At 37.7% G+C, this 23030-nt stretch overlaps 1 protein-coding gene across 3 annotated transcripts in view; it reads left to right on the forward strand.

Moving 5' to 3' along the window:
• AKAP11 (A-kinase anchoring protein 11) overlaps positions 1-22578 on the forward strand; it is a 102829-nt gene extending 80251 nt beyond the window's left edge. For 2 of the 3 annotated variants that reach the window (XM_089668824.1, XM_089668823.1), the window contains 4 exons: positions 5399-5482; positions 6477-6523; positions 13451-13611; positions 16251-22578. In XM_089668824.1, the coding sequence (XP_089524950.1) occupies positions 5399-5482; positions 6477-6523; positions 13451-13611; positions 16251-16385 (427 nt within the window). In that variant the 3' untranslated portion in view covers positions 16386-22578. The remainder of the gene's footprint in view (positions 1-5398; positions 5483-6476; positions 6524-13450; positions 13612-16250) is intronic. The other variant, XM_089668825.1, reaches the window with a different exon arrangement.
• Positions 22579-23030: the final 452 nt, after the last annotated feature.

Consider the following 23030-nt stretch of genomic DNA (forward strand, 5'->3'; position numbering starts at 1 on the left):
TTAAAATACAGCATTTTCTTTTTTTAGAGAAGGGCTCTGTTTAGCCATGGTCCGTTACCCAAGAAAGGTTTAGGGTCTCCCCTTGGAGCTTTTCCAATACACCCTACTTAGACCCTGGATTGCATTGCTCATATGAGATAATGATCTCTCTACTACTTTTGACCACAAGACGTGAGGACTACTGTTGTCGCTGCCACTATTGATGTCACATTCTTGAGTTGGCAATCTGCTGTTCTCCTTGCTCAAATATTTCTGGATTTTTGGGCCTTTGTTGAAAGGATGCCAGACTACAGGCGTTGATCTTCATATCTGGCACTCCTGTCCAGTGAGTGATCATTTCTACACCTGCGTATGTTCACTTTTACAAACTCTGTTTGAGGTTCAGCTTCCTAGAAATCCTTGGCTAGCTCTCTTACATTTTAAACCACCAGATTTTACTAAAAAAAAGCTCCTCTGTATTCCACGTTGACAATAGCCAGGGCATGGAAAAAGCAGTTTACATAGTTGAATCCCGAATCGATGGCTTTTGTTTTTTTTTTTTTTTTTACTAACAAACAATTGACTAGTATTCTCACTAAAAGCCATAAAAAAAATCTCCAAATCTGGGACCCTTGGATCACCTATCATCACCCAAATATTACGGTTTAAATGCATCAATGTCATATGCTGCACATGGGTAGTAGTAACTGGGGTTCTCCTGCATCATGCCTTCCCTCCTATCCCCCCCTCCCCCATGTCCCCTAACCTTCCTTTCTCTTTTCCCCCCCTCCCCCATGTCCCCTAACCTTCCTTTCTCTTTTCCCAGCTTCCTCCCTTCCTTCCCTTTCTTTTATTCTTCCTCTTCCATCTTTATTCTACTCTTCTCTGCTTACCTGATTTTTTTTAAATAAACTGTTGACACCATATGCATCAATTTTTTGTAGGATTATTAGTTTGGAGGACAGCATTACATATCCTTCATATTTTTCCAATTGAACATAAGTAAGGACACACCAGGTGCTTATAGCATTCTACCTGGTTTTATTGATTGGGAATTCTTTTCTCATGCTGGTACATGGATATTGTTGAGACTGTACCAAAATCAAAGCCAGAGGAAACTCAGAATTCCTCATCTCTACATTTGTTCTAAGTCAGTGACTCAAGTACTAAAGCCAATCATCATTGCAGTAGCCAGAAAATTAACATTTTAAGAAGAAATAGCAGCCCATATAATTCCTTTGACATACCAATTTGATGCTTTGTCCGGTAGACAGACTTATTTCTGTAGCCTAGATTTAAATTGTTTTTTTTTTATTGTGAAAATAAAATTATTATAGTATATTACTCAAGCCAGCATATTTAAATTCTTCTTCTACAATATTGCTGGGTCATGCATTACACTCCAGCTGTGATGGAGCTGCAGTTCGCAGTATGTCGTGCTGGTTATTTCATTACCAGCCACAGTTAGAGGTGCACATTGCCTGGTACTGCATTGCAGAGTGAGAGGCTTGTTATTACTTTTATTTTTGGGACTACATTTTTGCATTAACATATTCATTATGAGGCATTTATTTTACAACCTGGCTAGACCTGTACCTGTACATAACATTTACCTTTTAAAGGTTAAATATGTATAGCTACTACAGAATGCTTTTTGTAATTCAGTGTTAAAGCCCAATTGGACTTTCAGTTTAAATTCGAAAATACATTCCAAGGGCGTTAAAACAGAATGTATGCAAAGTCTTAAAGCTCATTATCATGTTTTTTTGTTTTGTTTTTGTTTTTTTTAAGCATCCACAGTAGAGTAGAAAAGCCTGTCCATTGCCAGCATATTACAGAAAAAGACCCTTGCTCTCTGTATGAAAGCAGTGATCTTGCTACTGAAGACTAATACGTCCCCTGCTGAATCAGAACTGGAGCTCTCCATTCAGAGAGACTGCTGATTTCACAAGAGCAAGTGTCCTTCTCTTCAGCATATAGGCTTGTCTACTCAGGCTGTGGCTGCTATCTAAAAATAATTGTACGACTTTGCAAACCTTTGGTTTGATACACTTGGATTGCATTTAGTTGCTTTACACTGAAAGTGCAGTTAGGGTTTAATTAAAATTAGCTTCCTAGTCCAGTCATCATCCAGCTATCGTATTCTAAAACTGGCAAAGGTGTTCACTTACAGTTTCATTATATAGGTTTTGTTTATGCCTGACTTGTGTACTGAACTCCTCCATAAATGTCTTTTCCTGTGTGATTGGTTTACTTGTTTTCCAAGTGCGATAATGCTTGGACTGACCATGTGACAACCACTTAGGAAACGATTGGTGTCCATTTGAGTTGGAAATCTATTAAAGGTCTTGCAAGAAATGTAACTGACCTGAAGTTTTTGAGTTTTGTTTCAGGATTTGCAGTCTAAGTAGGGCAGTACAAAGAGAGAGGTGGATGTTTACATTTTCAAATTATATTTCGCCTTACTGGAAACAAATTGGTTGAGATGAGTTCAGATTGATTGCTGTGGTTACTTAACCTTTTACACGCCCTCACTGCACTTTCCTCTGTGTTATGCCTGGCAGATTTGTATTACAGCTTGTCTTGGTAAACTGTAAAAAAAACAGTTATTTATTTCTGAATCTGATTCAGGCAATAAAACAGTGATGCCAGTGAACTATACATCATGAAATCTATTATATCATAGTTTTACTATGCATTGATTTATACAGTGTGTGCAAAATATTGGAAATTAATTGCAGTATGTGTGTCTTCTATAAAAGTGGCTTTTCTACCCTTAACCTCCCTGGAGGTATTCCCGAGTGTAGCTCGGGATCAAGTTTCGGCACCACAAGCTGTAACCCCGAGCTACACTCGGGAATACCCTGCAGCGCTGCTCCGGGATCTGTTCTACACTTACCTTGTCCTTCACTCCCGTGATGTCCCCCCTGCAATGTCCTCTCGCGGATGCCAGCATCTGTGTTCTGGGTTCCATTCCCTGCAACGTCGGGGCGTACGGGGGACGGAACTAGCAGGAAATTTGAAAGTTGTAAAAGTGACATTCACTAAATTCACTAAAATCACATAGTAAAACGTTACTGTATCAAAGCATTTCACATACATTTTGTCCCTAGTGCTTTGTCCTGTGCCCTGCCTGCATTTTTACTGGTCTTTCTGCATGGAAACTGAGAAATGTCCATGGTGTCCAAAAAGCGTCCCTTTAGGTCAAAAGCGGTTTTAGACCAGCTAGAGAACAGCGATAGTAAATTAGAACTACTTGCACAATTGAGTGATAATGATTCATGGGGAAATTCGTCATCAGACACTGAAAAACGATTTTGCGACTTTGCTCAGTGATGTGCGAACTTGGCGCTATATTTCAAATTTCAGTGTTTTTGGTTTGATTATATTATTTAATTAAATTTATTATTATTATATTATTTTTTATGATTATTTATTAAATTATAATTTATGATTTCATGTTTCAAATTTTAACATACCCGGGATGTTTACTAGACTCTTGTTCGGACAGATTTTAGTGAGTTATTCCTAAAAATTACAGGCCTACAATAAAAAAAATACATATTTCCATGCAAAAAAAAAGTACCGCTTTGAGGACAGAAATATGGACATAATCAGACCGCTTGGGAGGTTAAGGAGGAGCCCTTAGGGGTACCAAAATGCTGGTTCTTTGTTCGTTTTGAATTTATATATACAGATGTTTAAAGTTGCTAGAAGTTATAAAATAAATAAAGCTGCTATATGGTATAAAGTGAAACTAGATGGGCCTGAAAGTGCTTGCACATACTAGCAGCATCATTATTTGCTTCCTGCGTGCCTGAATGCTTGCTGTTCTCAACTAGTAAAGGCTTTGCCCTTTCTTATTTTGATGGGTCTTGTCTGTCCTGTCTCTGCTCCTATGTATTCTTATTGGCCAGCATAGGAAGCCTATTATTGTGATGGGCCAATAGGAATGTATGTGTAGTGGGTTGCTGGGTGACAGTTGTCAGGCAAGCTCCTACACTACCCAGAAGTATTTGGGGATGCAGGAACAAATAAAGTTGCTGAAGTTATGAGCAATAACATCCAGGTCACTTTTAGCTTACCTTTGCTAAATATTTAATTTACACTAATGGAGCTGGTGGCCTCTCTTCAGACCTTTTTAAAAGCGATGTGTTTTTATTACATTTTGACAGGTTCATTTTACACTCGGTGCCCAATTTACAAGTGTATTGCCCCAAAAAACTGCAAATTGATATTTGCCAGTGGACCAAAAGATGGTGGTCCATGCCTTACAGAGACAGAATGCATCAATAATATACGGTGGTGGAGATAGATGAGCACTAAACAGGATAGGTGCTACATGCCTCCAAAATTCAACACCTCTGTGACTCAGTCTGTACCAAAATTGTATGGACAAAGTTGAAAACAAGCTCCAAGGAGCAGGGCCCTCCTATCCCTCTTGTATTGAACTGTATTGTTGCTTTATTGTCTCCCGTTATATTGTAAAGTGCTGAGCAAACTGTTCCCGCTATATAAATCCTGTATAATAATAATAATAAAACACAGTGGTTCTATAGGCACAGTAGAACATTTGGAAGCCCCATCAGATTCTTATTTCTGTCTTGGTGACTGCTGGATTCATCCTCTTTCTGCTACTGACTATTGTTACTGGGACAGAAGGTGATAAAAACATCCAAAATCTGTCTGTTGCATGAATAATAGGTGAAAGCTAAGGAAAATCTTCCTATAGGGACACCTGTTCAGGTGGCAACTCTTTTAAAGGGTTCTAATCTCACTTTGTAGAGATTTTCTCTCACTGACTTTTGTTTCCGGCAGAGGAAGTAAATGGAAATATGCCCAATGGACCAAAGACCAAAAGGGGCAGAGATTTCATCATTCCCTACTCCTTTCAAAAATGGAAAACAAAAAAAGTTTCAAATCGAAATACACCTTAACAGGAGGATAAAGGCATACCATGGCTGGCCCATTTACAATAGCTAAAGGGCTCATGTTGATGGATGCTTTCCTGCATTTGACATGCATTTGGAACTCGCATCAAATGCAAGTCAGCAAAATCCTGTTGACGTTCAGCGGTACATATGGCAGTTCATAAGCTCCTTTTGGACCTGCTTTATGTTGCGCTGCTTTTCTTTGGACGCAACATGTTTTATTAAGGTGCTCTTAAACTATAGCCAAAGCAGGTCAAACACCGCCTTTGTTATTAAAGGTTGCATTTTCCATTTGAAACTTCATTAGACGTTCTGAAGTATTTCAAGCAGGGCTAAAACTAATGGAAAAAGGGAAGCCATACTCCTAATTAGGTGTGAGTCAATATATTATTCGGTGTTTCCTTTATTTTGTTAACCCTGCATATTGGTGTAATATTAGTTCTGTTGCCTAACTTTTGAGGTATTTGAATATTGTCTTTTTCTGGTAGTAATGGTAACAGCAGTAGCTGGAGCAGTCTGGGATTGGAGGGAGACATGTGTGAAGAAAATTTATCCTTCCCACCATCAGACAGGTTGGTTTAGCTAGAGGTTTTTGCATGACAATTGTGTAGTCATTTTCTCTTGTGTTAAAAGGTTCACTGGGTTCTTCATAATTCTGCATGTTTTAACTAAAACTGAGACTGCTACATTCTCTACTTTCTACAGCCTTTATTTCACAGCATGAATTTTTTCATTCTGTCCCATGGACTGTAGCTGTGTAATTTGTATGCAAGTGTATGCTATAGTCCATTGCTACAGCTGCCATTTTCAGCCAAAGGTTAAAAATTAGTTTTAGGGAATGTTCTATTAGTGTGCATTAGAGACCGCTCTGTAGCTCAGAGTACATTTTTTTCAAGATGGAAAATGCGAAGCAGACCTTCATCTTACCAACCAAGCAGAATTTTAATATTTGATGTTAAGGCAATAGTGAATTTCATGTCCCTACTGTAAGTGTGATGGATTATAGAAGTAGGACATTAACTTTCTTGTGTTTTTTTTTTTTTTTTTCTTTTTCAATTAAAATTCTTGCATAGACAATCCAAAATACAATAATCAAGTCATAATGAAAGCAGTACCAAAACTGTATGCATAGCTTTAGTTTGTTGTAAAAGGTTTGCCTTACCCCAATTTGTTATACAGTAGAATCATATTTACAATGGAGAAGTTACAATAGGCAGTTTCTGGCTGTAAAATGCTACATTATCCACAATAACAAAAAAAGTGTAAGAAATTCCCAGGAAAATATCTTTGGGAACCACTATTTGTGTCCAGTGTTTCTGTTTCCTGTGGAATAATGTAGTAGAGGTACTACAGTAGTGGCAGAGACTAACCTTCCCTTGCATACGTTAAGCCAAAGGATGAGAGTTTATTCTGTTAGCTTGTTTTATTTGCATGCTCATATGTGTTCCTTTATGAATAATCTATATTTTTGTATCAAAACCTTTTTTTTTTTTTTTTTGAAAAAAAAAAAACACTTTTAAGTAAGTCAGTCATGATTTCTACTCATTTTTGTTTCTTGAAATGTAGTGATGGGGCAGAAGAAAAAGATGAAGAACCCAAAGTAACAACAGAAGGTACTGTGTCATTATTTTATTTACCATTATTTCTGTTGACCAGGCTGTAGCATGTTGTTGCTTGCTGCTTTATGTCAAAATTCAGATTATGTGACATTCAAAGGTAAAGGTAGCACAAACTTGGTGAGGAAATGTAGTGCCATATACATCCAGTCCCAGAGGGAAGACAAACAGGGAAATGACACTCACCTAAAAATAGTGTTAACATGTGGTCACACCCCTTTAGCACCTGTTAGATTATATTCAAGTGGAATCTATTGGGATTTGAGCATGTATGTATATGTTTCTTCTTTAAATGCACATCTCGCAAATGGCCTCCTGGGATGTGTGATGTAGTCATCTCAGGGGCGGTTTCACAACATCCAGACAAGTGAAGGACATTCTCCAGGAGGTGGACATATTGTCAAAGTCTACAATCAAGAGACGACTTCATGAGAGCAAATACAGAGGGTTCACCACAAGGTACAAACCATTCATAATCCTGAAGGATAGAAAAGCCAGATTAGACTTTGCCAAAAAACATCTAAAAAAGCCAGACCAGTTCTGGAAAAGCATTCTTTGGATGGATGAAACTAAGATTAATCTGTACCAGAATGATGGGTAGAAAAAAGTGTGGAGAAGGCTTGGAACAGCTCATGATCCAAAGCACACAACGTCATCTGTAAAACATGGTGGAGGCAGTGTGATGGCATGGGCATGCATGGCTTCCAGTGGCACTGGGTCATTGGTGTTTATTGATGATGTGACAGAAGACAGAAGCAGCCGGATGAATTCTGCAGTGTTTAGAGATATACTGTCAGCCCAGATTCAGCCAAATGCAGCAAAGTTGATTGGATGGCGCTTCGTAGTACGGATGGACAATTATCTAAAACACACTGCAAAAGCAATCCAGAAGCTTCTGAAGGAAAAGAAGTGGCATATTCTGCAATGGCCGAGTCAATCACCTGATCTCAACCCAATTGAGCATGCATTTCACTGGCTGAAGGCAAAACTAAAGAGAGACCCACAAAGAACAACTGAAGACAGCTGCAGTTAGAGCCTGGCAAAGCATCAGAAAGGAGGAAACACATCTAGGCCTAAAAAGAGGGGAGGGGGAGGAAGGGGGGTGGGTTGGGAAAATGGGCGGGAGGGGGGAGGGGATGGGAGTTGGGGGGGACGGGAGTTGGGTGGGAGGGAGGGGAGGAGGTATTGGGTTAATACTCTGCATGACAGAAGGGACAAAGAGGAAGAGGCAATCTGGAAGAGAGATGGAGTTAATTGGGAAAGATGGAAGAAATACAGTTTATAACTTATAATGTGAATGGACTGAGTTGTCCAGGGAAGAGATTTAGGTTGTTTAATGAGTTACATCATAGGGCGACGTCAGTGGTATTTTTACAGGAGACGCATTTTGAGATAGAGGCAAACGTGAAATTGAAATCCAAACACTACCCAATATGGTACTATGCAGATTCTCCAATTAAAAGAGCAAAAGGGGTTGCAATAGGTTTGGCAAAGAATATGAGATTTGAGCTGGAGGATAGAAGAGCCGACCCGGAGGGGAGGTTTTTATTCTTAAAAGGTAGACTTCAGGGGATAGAGTGTACTTTAGCCAATATATACTGCCCTAATAAAAACCCGGAGATATATATGAAGGGTTTGTTGAAAAAATTAATGGAATTCAAAAAAGGGCGTTTGATAGTAGCTGGAGACCTAAATTTCTGTATGGATCCACAAAGGGATAATACCTCTTCTGTGCAGAGAGAGGGGAGTAGGTCTCTGAGAGCTTTGAAGAAAGTGATGCATGAATGTCAACTAGTGGATACCTGGAGAATAACGCATATGAAAGACAGAGACTATACCTTCTTCTCTAATGCACATGAGATATACTCGAGATTAGATTACATCTTAATAGACCATCAACTTATAGATCACCTGGTTAAAATTGACATAGAGACAAGGACGTTCTCGGACCATGCTCCAGTCGTAATGAAAATGGGATGGGGAAGAAGGTGGACTGGAGGATTAGGGTGGAGGTTAAATGAGGTTCTTCTTCTGGATGAGGAGGTAGTTCAGAAAATCGAGAAAGAGATTAAGGTATACTTTAAGGAGAACGAATCAGAGGAAGTATCGATAGCCACAGTCTGGGAAAGCCATAAGGTATTCATAAGAGGAATCTTGATTGCGGCAGGAGCAAGGAAGAAAAAGGAAAGAAGAGAGAGGGTCAGTGGGCTATTAAAAGAAATATTGGACTTAGAGCAGATACATAAGAAGAAAATAACAAAAGATACGAGACAGAAGTTATTGGATAGAAAAGATGAACTAGAGAGGTTGATGGATGAAGAGAAGAGAAGAGTATACAACAGGGTTTTGAACGAGAGATATAGATGGGGAGACAGACCAGGAAGATATCTAATGAGAGCTTTGAATAAAAAGAAAAATAGGAACTATATAGAAAAGATAAAAAGCTCAAAGGGGGAGTTGGTCCACTCAAATAAAGAGATTATTAAAGTGTTTACGGAGTATTACAAAAAGTTATATAATATTAGTCCCCAAGGCCCTCTAAAAGAAACTCAAGAGGGAATTAATAAAAAAAAGATGACATACTTAAAAAATGCGGGATTACCAAAACTAAGTGAAGCACAGTTGAACTCCCTAGACGCAGAAATTTCCCAGGAAGAAATTAAAACAGCATTAAAAAGCACAGGGGGGGAAAAAGCCCAGGCCCGGATGGTTATACAGTTAAGTACTATAAGAAATTTAGTGAAGTACTGTTACCCAAGCTGGAGAAATATATGAATGCTCTGGGAGGTGGGATGGAAGTGAGGAGAGAATCCCTACAGGCCCATGTAGTGCTTATTCATAAGGAGGGAAAAGATCCATCTCAGTGCTCCAGCTATAGACCTATTTCATTATTGAACACTGACACTAAACTGTATGCAAAGGTGATAGCAAACAGGTTGAGGGACTTGATGCCTGAATGGATACATGGAGACCAGGTGGGCTTTGTACCGGGGAGAGAAGGTAGAGATAACGGCTTGAGAACCCTCATGCTTATTCAGAAAAGTAGAAAAGGGAAAGCCCCGGTGGTGCTCTTGTCAATTGATGCAGAGAAGGCATTTGATAGAGTGGACTGGGGCTTTATGATGGACAACTTAAAAGTACTGGGGATAGGCGATAGAATGCGAGAGTGGATAAGTAAATTATATAGGGAGCCTACTGCAATTATCACGGTAAATGGGGAGAGATCAGAACCCATTGGAATGTCTAATGGTACAAGACAAGGCTGCCCACTATCCCCCCTGCTATATGTATTGTCACTCGAACCTTTGTTGTCAATAATAAGAAATAGTGGATCGGTAAAGGGAATTCAGATAGAATCCATAGAACACAGAGTAGCGGCCTTTGCGGACGACTTATTGTTCTATGTGGGGAACCCCCGAATAACTCTCCCAAATATAATGAAGATTCTGAAGGAGTACGGTGAACTATCAAATTTAAAAATTAATCCAACGAAAACAGAGATCCTGAATATTAATATATCAAAGAACGAAAAAGAAAAACTACAAAAAGAATTCCCCTTTATATGGAGAGAAAAAGAGATAAAATACCTAGGAATAAAACTCACTGCCTCATCTAAGCATCTGTATAGATTAAACTATATCTCTTTGATAAATGAGATTAGGGAAGATTTAAAAAGACTGGAAGGTGGAAATCCATCCTGGATAGGACGTATAAACTTAGTCAAAATGGTAATTATGCCTAAAATACTGTATAGATTTCAAATGGTACCAATTAAAATCCCAGAAGCCTTCTTTAAGATAATGAAAAAAATGTTAACAAGATACATATGGAAGAATAAAAAACCCAGAATAGCATATGAAACATTGAGCAGGACTAAAGAGAAAGGGGGATTGGGTCTACCAGATGTCAAGAGATACTATAAAGCAGTGGTTTTAGCAAGAATATATGACTGGACATTTAACCATAAGGGGAAAAGTTGGGTAACAATTGAAAATGATCTTAGTGGCGTTAGATTGAACCAGATGATATGGGTTCCACCACAGTTTAGGGGAATCAAAGAAAGCACAAGTATCTACACTCTAAATGTTCTTAGGATATGGGACAATTTACACAAAAACATGAAATGGGAATTTAATTCTATTTTAATGCCTCTCACAAATACTGATTACTTTCCTCCGGGAAAAAATAAGATATCAGGGAGATGGTTTAGAAAGGAGGATACCCAACTGAGAGATGTTCTGGTGGAGGGGGAATTGAGACCACTTAAAGATTTAATAGAGAATAAGGGAGATATTTTTATTAGAATAGATGAGTGGAAATATCATCAATTGAAATGTTTTATTGGAATTCTACCGAAACCCCTGAGAGTAAAACAGGAGTGGAATATGTTGGAAAGGTTGTTAGAGACACGAAGGGATGGGAAGCACGGTATTTCAAAAGTGTATAGAATACTCACAGAATTAGACACAAACACAAAGTCAATTTTTATCACAAAATGGGAAAGAGATATGGGAGTTGGGTTTGATGAAGATAGACAGAGAAAGATGTTTAGATTGATACACGATAATGTGAGTATGAGAGAGGTTGAGGTTAATTATAAGTGCATGACACGATGGCACATTACACCGAGTGTAGAGCACAAGATGAATGGGGAGAATTCAAATAAGTGTTGGAGAGGATGTGGAGAGATGGGCACGGTGTTTCACATATGGTGGGAATGTCCGAAAATCCTGGCTTTTTGGAAGATAATAGTCAAATTGATTAAAGAAATAACTGAAATTGACATAGGCTTAGACCCAACGACGTGCCTCCTACACAATGTGGAGACATCAGTAAATAAATATAAAGACTCAGGTATTTGGTATTTCTTGAATGCGGCGAAAGGGTTGATACCTAAGTTTTGGCGGAAGGCTGAGGTACCGAAGGAGGAAGACTGGATTAATAGAGTAAACCAGATAGGTAGAATGGAAAGATCATACCATTTACAGGAAGATAAGATGAGAGTTTATTTCAGGAGATGGGAAAAATGGGAAAGAGCAGGATTGAAAGAGAAATATAGGAAAATATGAACTAGGATGTTAGCAAAAAATTAATAAGCCTCAAGAGAGTAGACTGGGCTAGAGTCTGCAGAGGGGGGGGAGGGGGGATGAGGGGGGGGAAGGGGGGGTAGTGGGATGGGAAAGAAAAGAGTTTTTAGTAAGGGAAAGATAGAAATGTTATAAATGTTTATTTGTTTGAGAATTTTTTCCCTTTTTGGGTGTTTGTATTAACATGAAAAATTTAATAAATATTTAAATTAAAAAAAAAAAAAAAAAAAAAAAAAAAAAAAAGAAAGGAGGAAACACAGTCTTTGGTAATGTCCATGGGTTCCAGACTTCAGGCAGTCATTGTCAGTAAAGGATTCTCAACAAAATATTAAAAATGAACATTTTATTTATCATTATATTCATTTGTCCAATTACATTTGAGCCCCTGAAAATGGAGGGACTATTTATAAAAATGGTTGCAGTTCCTAAAATTTGTACTTGATATTTATGTTCAACCCCTTGAATTAAAGCTGAAAGTCTGCACTTCAGATTCATTTGGATTGTTTTGTTTTAATTTATTCTGGTGGCATACAAAGCCCAAAGTATGAAAATTGTGCTTGTGTCCAAATATATATATGGACCTAAAACTGTGTGTGTGTGTGTGTGTGTGTGTGTGTGTGTGTGTGTGTGTGTGTGTGTGTGTGTTATCACACACTTACACAAGTTTGCTTATTTTTTATTAAATTGAACAACATTCCTTGTGATAGTTGAGCAGTGACAGGTACTCTTTACTGAGAGATTTGGGGCCTTTTAAACCCCAGAACTTTCCTCTGCCCTTAAAAACATCTGATCAAACCGAGATCAATTTGATCAGATGCTTTACAAGCCAGTAACAGATGGTAAACAACAAACCACAAACGGAAGTGACAAAATCCTTGTCACTTCCAGTTTCATTCATCACAGAGGAAGAGCGGGTATGGATGTTCAGCCATCTACACCGACAGCAGCTGTACTGCTGGGGGTGGGGGCTGTAAAGCCACTTGATCACTTTTACAGGAAAGCTTATCAGCAGCTGCAAATATTGATACCAGGATTGTGGCTTCAGCTGTAGGTCTAAGGATGTAAAGGGATGTGCGGCAGATGGGAAACCGTAAACGCAATAGCCACCAGGGAATATTCCTTCATTGATGCTGTTTAGTGTGGATGTTGAAATCTTGTTAGATTTCTCTCATTTAGCCCATAGGCTGGGCAAGAGAAACCTAAATGTATAGCTGGCTTCAGACCAGTTCAATCATTAGCACACCCCACATCTCTGATTACATTTACAGAGCAATAGTAGTGGGAGGAGCATGTTTTTACTGGATCCCTACTCTAGATCAGTGCCTAGATAACCACTCTGCAGCTGGACAGTTTGATAATAGCCAATTATGAAACCAAAAACTGCTAGTTAAAGGAAAGCAACTGAAAATGACATTTTCAGAAAACAAAATGCTAGCCCAGTTGTGTTTTCCAGATGGCTACAATTCAGCTTTGGTGTTCTACAAGCTTTCTCCCCTTGCACATGGGTGTTTCAGAGCAATGATGGGAAGCTTTCGCAGGTACACATATTTGGGCAGTTCATCTCCATGTATGCACATGCACATCTCTGTGCACAAGACGCTCTGTGTGCTCATCTGTGCTCTAATTATATTAGTCTGTGTTCAGCTTGAAAGTAGAACGTGAATACAATAAAACTGCCACTTTTAGAGAGCAGTCACATTACAAAGCAAGAAATGCATCTTTGCAGACATGTATTTACCCACAAGCAAGTCTTATTGCAATTGTTTAATCATATAAGTAAATACAGTGTCTATTTCTTTCTTTTGATGCCTATAAACCATGTTTTTTTTTTTTACAGTTGTTGAAAAGCAGCGCAAGATTCTGCTGATTAGAAATCTTGATATGGGACCAAATACAGTAGAATCACAGTTGAGAACAATATTACAATGGATTGCTGCCTCGGAGTGTGATATAATGGAGCTCTGCTTTCCTGAGAATGCCGTAAAAGACCTTTTACTTGTAAGTTAACCTTTACGGTCTACACAGTAGATACACATTTCCTCCACTGCGTGTAAAATGCACATGTATTTAGAAAAAATAATGCCCTTAGTGGTAACTCTCATATGTAGTGGTAATTTATATAACAAAACTGGAGAAAAAAAAATTGAAATGAAAGTGGAGTTGTCCATAGTGATCAATCAGGCTTCATCTGTTGTTAAGTAGGACAATTCTGATTTGCCACCATGGGGAAACAACTTTTATTTTGCTTCAGTTTTTTTTTTTTTTTAATTTCACATAAAAAAAAGTAGCTGTAAAGTATGGAGAACATATTGCCAAAATAACTCAAGTAGTTTGTAATAGTCACTTTTAGACAAGTTTTATGTTCTCTTGCAGTTGGCAGGAGGAGTTGTTTTCAAAGGTGGTGTTGGCTAACTGGACAAGCATCATTCTTACCTAGCCATATTCTACAACCTCCTATGGCTTCTTCAGAGCAATGTGATTAAATACACCACTGTATAATAAGTTGTAAATAATATTAGGTCTTATCTTGTGAGTGGCTGCAAACATAAAAGTGTTCCCACAGTAACTGTAATATACCAAAAAATATAAATGCTACGCCTCCCTGTTATCATGTGATCCGTGCACCAAAACTCATCATCAAATAAACAATAACCTCATGTTAAACAATTCAACACATGTTTTCTTTAAAACAGAGACCACATAATATATAATGTCTGCAGTATGTACATTGTGCCTAACATATATATTCCTTCACGAAATGTGCCATTTTATTCTCTTCCATGATAAATGTGCACCACCTCCTAAGTAGCTGTGAACCTTGTATCCACCACCGTTCAAATATTGCACTCACCTCCACTTTTTAACCTGTCCTCTTACAGGTCAAAATCACTTGTTTCCCTTTTAATGGGGGTCCTTTCATCATCTCGTCTCCTTCTTCTAGATTCCACTCAAAAGTAGTTCTCCATTCACTCTCCGGTAAACGTATTTTGGGTTACTGGCTCTTTAAAAGATGTGATTCCCGTCCTGTCTGGAGCTGAGCCCGGTCATATTCCTGATCAGACTCCCTAGCTTACAACTGGTTCCAGGCGGGGGCTTCTGTCGTAGGAGGCGAGGCAGAGCACTCAGTGTCCTCTCCACAATCTTGTCCTCTCCACGATCAAGAAGAGGACACTGAGCGCTCTGTCTAGCTGCCTACTACAGGAGCCCCTTCCTGAAGCCAGATCTAAGTTAGGGAGTCTGATCAGGAATATCACCGGGCTCAGCTCCAGATAGGATGGGGAAAGGCATCTTTTAAAGGGCCACTCACCTGAAATAAGTTTACCAGTGAGTGACCTTTGAATGGAGAACTACATATGAGTGGAATCCAGAAAGAGGAGAGGAGATGATGAAAGGACCCCCCTTAAAGGGAAACAAGCGATTTTGACCTGTAAGAGGACAGGTCAAAAATTGGAGATGAGCACAATATTTGAATGGTGGTGAATACACGGTGTGGTTGTTCACAACTACTTAGGTGGTGCACATTTATCACAGAAGAGAATAAAGTACCACATTTCATAAACAAAGATTTATATTAAGCACAATATACGGACTGCGGACATTATATGTTATGTGGTCTCTGTTTTTAAAGAAAACATTTGTTGAATTGTTTAAAATTAGGTTATTGTTTATTTGATGAGTTTTGGTGCCCGGATCACATGATCACAGGGAGGTGCAGCATTTATATTTTTTGGTATACTACATTGAGATTGAGACACTGACCCAAGGCACATTTTAGATAAGGAAAGTTGGAGACAAGTTAAGTCTTTCTTTTCATGCATACTTGTTCTGAGTTAGTGACTCAAAAGTATTGAAACGAGTGTCAGTATGACAGACAGCTAGCATTTTCAGAAGGAGAGAAGGTGGCAGCCTGCATTTATATTGTATCAATTTCTTGTGCTCATAACCCAGTAATGAGAGCGTGATTGTAAGCGATTTTTAAGTCTACTTTGCAACATAGTGATCTTGCTCACATGGTTTTGCTTTAGAAATGATAGTTTATGAATGATCAATATAAATAATCCTTTTCTGGTGTAAATTCATCCCACTTATATACTTTACAGATAGTTGTGTTTGCAACCCTTTGCAAAAGGTTGTTATGAAGATTGTCTTACCTAACCACTGACCTTAACTGCCTGCTATTACGTGTTGCTGGCTTGTGCCAGTTTGGAAGCAGTGAATTCAAATAGGTCTGTGAAAATAAATAAATCATATTTATTTGAGTCATTTACTTTGTAAAATAGACTGTAGTGCGAAAGGCTAATTCCTAAATAGAAAATCTGTTTTGGTTGAAGGTGGAGCAGAACCCAAAAAAACCACACTTTGCCACAATAGGAAAATCCACATCAATAATTAGGCTTATGTTTCTATGTGTGGTATCAGGGTGCGGTAGCCAACTTATTACCTTTTTGTTCAAAATTTCCTGTTTTTACCCTGCTTAAAAACCCACAAACCACTAGATTGTAAAGGTTTCTATCTCAAAATATTTATCTTGACAATAAAAAAAGAGAAAACATTGTAGATCATCTCTGCATGAAAAATGTTAGCCTAGCTTGAATTTGGGTTTATTATGTCCTCACACTCATTTTTTTTTTCTTTAGCTTTTCAGACGAATCCGAGAAAAAGGCTGGAAAACTGGTGACCTCTTGCAAGCTGTTCTTCAGTACTGTGAAAGCTCAGAGATGTCCTCAAATCTCCCCAATCCGTTATTTAGTTGGCTTTTGGAAAAAGTTTAACAAGCACTTTATAGATTAGACTTAATGGAAGACGTAAAAGGATATCTGTGAATATCTGCAAAAGGCTATTTGAACTGACAGATTTATAAATAAGCAGTATAATGCTGTAGCTTTGCATTGTGGCATTTGTGTGCACAAACCTACATATGTGATTGATGCATATCTTTGTGGTTGGTACCAAGATGTTTGTGCTGTATTTGCATAAAGTGAAGACACACATTGGCACCAATATCAGTTGGAGGGCACTGCTTTTAGCATCACATATCTGTATGAAAAAGTTGCTAATTTTATAAAAAGAGATTATAAACATAAACGTACCAGCGCATCACCTTTTAATGCTGTATTCCCAATTTTATTAAACCTTTAGGAAGAGAAAAAAGAAAGCTGCCATTGCTTAACTCTCCTGACTTTCTAGTATGCATGCTTAGTATTGGTGATTCAGAAAGAACTAAAGCCAGAGACAACCAGCCAAATTAGTATTCTTAGAAGGCCATTAGTGGCAGCACTGGTATTTCTCTCATAACACAGAAATCATTGTATGGGGGCACTTCTGCTGATTGATGGTATCAGCATTCCCTCATGCCTTTACTGACCAGATGTCTTGGGGCCAGTTGAGAGCAGCCACAAGGTTGCCAGAAGATGCTGAGCTGCAAAAGCAATCTTGTTGAAAATTCCTTTTTCAAGTGCCCATTTTATTATTTTGCTAAAAAAAAATGCTGAAAAATGTAATCCACTACTGTGCTGTATTTAACGTCAATTTCATTGTGTTGACCCCAACTGCTTTTTAATTAGGCCTTTAACTGAAGCGACACCCTTTTACTCATGGGGACCTCTGAAGATTTCTGCAGTTTGTGGTTATGATGGTTATGAATACTTGTGCTCTAGTTAGCTTGCATATAGCTTGAAATTGGTCATCAGCAATGAAAATGAATGGTCCATTTCAAAGTGACTACTGCTCATGCATATTAAAAAGCAGTTTAAGCCATAGGTTGGGTTTTATTTCACAACACCGCAAAGAGCAATAAGCTTTAAAAGTGACCAGATATCAACGTTCAAAAATTTACATCTCCATGCTGCAGGTTAGCTTTTTTTTTTTCAAGGGAAACTATAAAGGCCCACACTTACTATGGTCTATTACCCCTCCCCCTTCCACTACAAAATGTGTACATTTGGGCTGCTACATCAAATTCTGCACTATACTGCCTGATGACATGCACAGAATCGTTAATAGCAGGTGAATAAGGTCTAATGATTTGTGAATCCTCACGTGTATGACTAGCCTAAGACTAATTTTGGTTATAGATAGCCATGCATTACTACTCTTTTAACAGTATGACCTCAATTCACAAACCTGTTTTTCTCTTGTTCTGATGTTATTGCTTTGAAATAACACATCACAATAGGAGTACATCTTCTAAATGCGCTTTATGATGAATAAGCGTATTCTGTGATCTAATGAACTGGGGGGGGGGGGGGGGGAATGTTCCTACAATACATCGGTGGCAACCAGTCAGAATCCTTGTTTATTCTGTAATCCTGTACTGCAAGAATCGACAGTTGGAATCTGACCAGTTCCTATAGGTAAGAAGAAATGTTCTTGTTAGCATACCATACAAAAGGCTTGTGGATCTTCACATTAAAAGGAGGACAACAAGCTCATATTATGTTGTGTTGTTTTCCTGTGCTACTAATACATTATGAACCTGACAACATTTTACATACACTTCAGTAATACAATCTAAATAGTTTCTCATGCCAGGTAAGCAGTGCGTCAGATATGGCTATATAAAGGATTATATATTTGTAATCAAATCTGTGCATGCTTTAATTCCAATTTACACTTTGCACATTGTTTCCAGAATTATGAAATTAATCACCCAAGTTGATTGTATTTATAAATGCCTAGAAAACTGCTGCTTTATGACGGACGAAGACATATTCAGTTGTGGAATATGTAATCTATAAATGAGTTATCAAGGTGTTCTTTAGAAGAAGAAAAAAAAAAGTACAGAAACCATTGCTGCACGAAAGTGATTGAGCAATGCACATGTGCAAACCCACAACACAATTGTAAAGTTAGTAATCACAAAATTACGCAATGTGCAATATTTTTAGTTACCACACTGTATTGGCTAATTTTAAATCACATTTTTAAAAATTCACTAAAACTTTTATTAGCACAAACCTACTTAATGTATCACATATGCTATGCACACAGAATGCCTTTTGGCTGATGGTAACATTGACTTTCTGTTAGGTGACTACTGAGCAGATCAGAAAAATGAGCCGTTACTCATGGTGGACTTAAAATAAGTTGTTAAGATACTGATTTATGAGAAAGAGTCTCTCAATAGTTATATATTTTCATGCAGGAAAATTGATTCTACATCAATGTGGAATTTATTTTTGGGTAATGAAGACACACATGTAAAATATTTCCTGGAAAACTAAACATTCTAGATATCTATCTAGATATTTATTTTTTGATCTAATTGAGAGACTGGAAACCTTTTTTAGTAAAGCATTATACAGAGCAAAATTGATATGCAAAGGTTTGGTAATACTTAGCCAGATATTGTCTGTATGGATTGGTATAGTCTTTTTAGTCTGCACATTGCTTTTTCTCTCATTATAGTGTTCCTGTACCTTGTTCATTCGGGCACATAACATTTTCGTTGCATAGCAGACACTGTAGGTAGGCTCTTCTTACATTACATGTGCTCTGCGCTTGCTCAATTTGACTGCCAGAGCTGCCCTGCCTTGTATTTTTCCATTTTCAGATTTTGATTTGTCATAATACCTGAAGAAGGAGCTTTAGAGCCTAAAAGCTTTTTTGTGTTAAAATTTATATTTCCCCACTAAAAGGTATCACTTTGGAAAAATATGTACTGCTTTATCTTCCACTGCGTTTTACAATGCAGTCCTTGCTGCTGGAGTGGCTGACTGCAGTCACATGGGTACAAGGAGGTCCCTTTGCACTGTGTCCTTTGTGATGCAGTAAACGGAGTCACTTGGAAGGTAAGTAAAGAATATACATTGTGTGCATTTGCATATCTTATATGATCAGAGAGAAAGAGGTGCAGGTTCATACAGGTGAAAGTAAATATACATGCACCATGAGACACCAAGGCTACATTTTTCTGATATTGGCAGTATTATATATATATACACACACGCACACACTGTATATACAGCTATATATTATATACTTGTAGTAGGCCACTCACAATGATTTAAAGGAGCCTAGGACACTTTTGTTCACTGATATTGCAGTAGCTCAAAGCCCACCTTTATCATGACCTTGATAAAGGCGGACTATGACCCACCCAAATATTGGTGAATAAAAGCCTTCTTGAATGACATACAACTCTGGTCAAATTTGTTGTTACTCTTGGGGGAGAAAAAAAAAAGAACTTGTATTTTTTTCTGAAGTAACTTGAAACTGACAAATGTAATTGGCGTCTATTATTGTTCCGTATTTAAAAAAAAATAATCAGACCTTGCTTTTGATTTAGTAGAATAAGAATTTAAGTGATAAAAGAAAAGTAAAATTGGCATGGACAAAAATGAAACCCTTAACCTAATATTTGTTTTGCACAGCCTTTAGAGGCAATCACTGCAACCAAGCACTTTCTGTAGCTCTTCTGAGACATCTGAACCTGCCAAAAAGTGGTTTAGCCCAGTCATCTTGAGCAAACTGTTTTAGCTATCTCATTTTTGAAGTTTTGAAGGGTCCCTTCCCTGGACTCCATGTTGTAGCACTTTACATAGATAATAGGATTCAGCTAAGGGCTCATAAAAGGCCTCTTCAGAATAGTCACATTTTGTTTTTCTTAGCCATTCTTGGGTGCTTTTAGCTGTATGTTTTGGGTCTTTATTTTATAACCTACAACTCACAAAGAGCTGTCTGACAATGGGCAGTATGTTTTACTCCAGAATTCCTTGACAGTCTTGAGATTTCATTGTGCTCTGAACAGATTCATGGCATCCTGTTCCAGAAGTAGCAAAGCAGCATTAATAAACAAACCTCCATATTTTACAGTAGATACAGTGTGCTTTTCTTTGAAAGCTTCATTTTATTTATCTGTGAACATAGAGCTGATGTGACTTGTCAGAAAGTGTCAGTTTTGTTTCATTTGCCCAAATGACACTCTCACAGAAATATCACGGCTTGTCAATATGCATTTTAACTAATTCCAGTCTGGTTTTTTTAAAGTTTTTCTTTCAACACTGGAGTCCTTCTGGGTCGTCTTTTGAAACCAATGTCACTCCAAAAGCGATGGATGGTGCAGTCAGACACTGATGTATGTTGTCCTTGTAGTTCAGGTTTTATCTTTCAATGTTTTCCTTGGTTCTTTGTCTACCCTTTGTAGACCGCTGTTCATTGTTGTTCTGTTCAACCAGGGATCAATTCTCTTGCAGCAAAGGCCAGGGCAGTTAGATATATTGACATGGACCTTAAACTTCTTAATATTTGTAACTGTAGTTAGTGTTCAGTTCAGTGTGGTGCACATGATCATATTAAACAGCAGAGTAACTACATTTCTACATTGAAATAGGCTGACTGATTACGAGATTGAAAACTGAAGACGTGACCTACAAAATGAAAATGGTTAGTTTGAAGTATCATTCTGAACCATTTATTCATAATCGGTTGTATGGGTACCAACAAATCTGTCCAGGCCATTTTAGTATATTTTTGTATAGTAGTTAATCATTTACAATAAATTTATCTTTTTTTCATACTTTCTTCATTTTACTTTGACATACCAAAGGCATGTAGGATAGAGCCAATTACTTTTAATTTTATCACTTTTCAGTAGGAAAGAAGCAATGTTTAAATGAGCTGTATGGGTACAAACAAATTTGTCCATGCCTGTAAGGAAATATATCTTATTAATTGTCCATTTTGTGTAATGCCTCAATTTCTAAATGTGTGACCAGTTAGTTTTGATTTTGAGTTGCACTTGTAACTTCTCTATCGTTTTCTGAGATTAGTTTCATTTCACTGTAAACTGAACTACCTTATATGATATCCATCAGCTATTTGCAGTTTCTGTTCTTCACGTAACTATACTGATAAGAGTGGAATGTTTAACTGGTCATCCTAAAATGAAGCAACACCCACTGAGTTCTGTATAACAGTTCCTGTCTTGCATTAAACTTTCAGAGATTTAGCTTGCACACTTTGGTGTCTGGAGCTTTATTTCTGCCAGGCCTGGTGGGGAAAATATTCGAGGACAGTTTGGGCTACAGACAGGAATTGATCCTTTCAATGCCTGTTTGCTCCTTTTGAATCCCTGTATGTGTCCTACTACCACAAGTATTTATTAGATATTTATTCATTATGCACCCAGGGCCTTACTATTTGATGTGTGAAGGGAACTACCATTGCTTCTTTTTACACTGATCAGCCATACCATGACCACCCACCTAATATTGATTAGGTTTGTATATATATTTATGTTCATCACAGCAGGTAAGCCATCTCTGGAAACAGGTCATCCAGTCCAGTGATTCCAGATGCAGCTACACTCCACTTGCTATCTGTTAATAATTGGCTGCATAAGGTGAAGGAGTAAGCAGCAACTAATCAAAAACAGTAAGAAAGTAGATTTCTGTTTTCAGCATTGTAGAAAAAAAAGCTGTTTGGGATAAGTGCCTGTTTTAAGCTTAGCTGGAACCAACAGTAATTTGATGGGGATACACTCAACATGCATATAGCAGATTTGACCCATTACCTTCCTGGATAAAACATTTGTATCTATAATGCACACACATTATTCTAGCTATGTGTATATCATTTTTATGAATGTGCACGCAAATATATACAGTATGTGTCATATGTAACTGTTATTAAACAAATATGTTAAAATCTGAAACTGATAATTTGGTAAAAGTCTAGTAGTATCCTTTTCAGGATAACACTGATAACTGTTTCTATAGGACACTGATATGTGCAAAGTAACTGCCGTTACATTTTTTGCGTACATTTTTGCACAACTGTACATACTAATAAAGCACTTATTGTTAACATTGATGATGGATGATTTCTGTAAGTAATGTGGTTTATGCAAGTTAATGCAAAAAATACCTGGAAATTGTAAAAGCTTCTCCCCACAAGAATAACCAGAAATACAATTCTGTATGCAAAGTATAAAACACACCTAAACATTTATTTTCTAAATTGCAATTTTGTGTTCTGGTGTATTTTTTTGTATGATGACAGCTAGATTTGTTTTACTGTTTTAAAAGGGTTTTTTTTGGATTGTTTTGTTCTAAAAAGAAAAAAAAACATTGGAGTTGATTTGCTAAAGCGGACATTCCCCTGCAGTTTTTTTTTTTTTTAATTGCACAACGGAACGCATAGGTAAGGTTGTGTTGCGGTGGCATTCAAAATTAATGGCACTGCATCTTGTATGGTAATGTGCATATAGTGGGTATATGTAAAACATCCCATACAGTTTAAAACAGAAATGAAAGGCACAAGAATTGTGTACAGATCTAATTACTTTTTTTTCTCCCCATTTTTTTTCTATAGGCATTCACATACCCTCTGTTGTAAACTGTTTTTATAAAGAGGTGAGGGATGAGAAAAAGCAGTACGCTGATCTTCCCAGTTGATGGCTGTGCAGGGAGGGCCAT

The sequence above is a fragment of the Staurois parvus genome, unplaced genomic scaffold (genome assembly GCF_062004578.1).
Source record: "Staurois parvus isolate SC_StPar_1 unplaced genomic scaffold, SC_StPar_1.0 ptg000064l, whole genome shotgun sequence".
Classification (NCBI taxonomy): Eukaryota; Metazoa; Chordata; class Amphibia; order Anura; family Ranidae; genus Staurois; species Staurois parvus.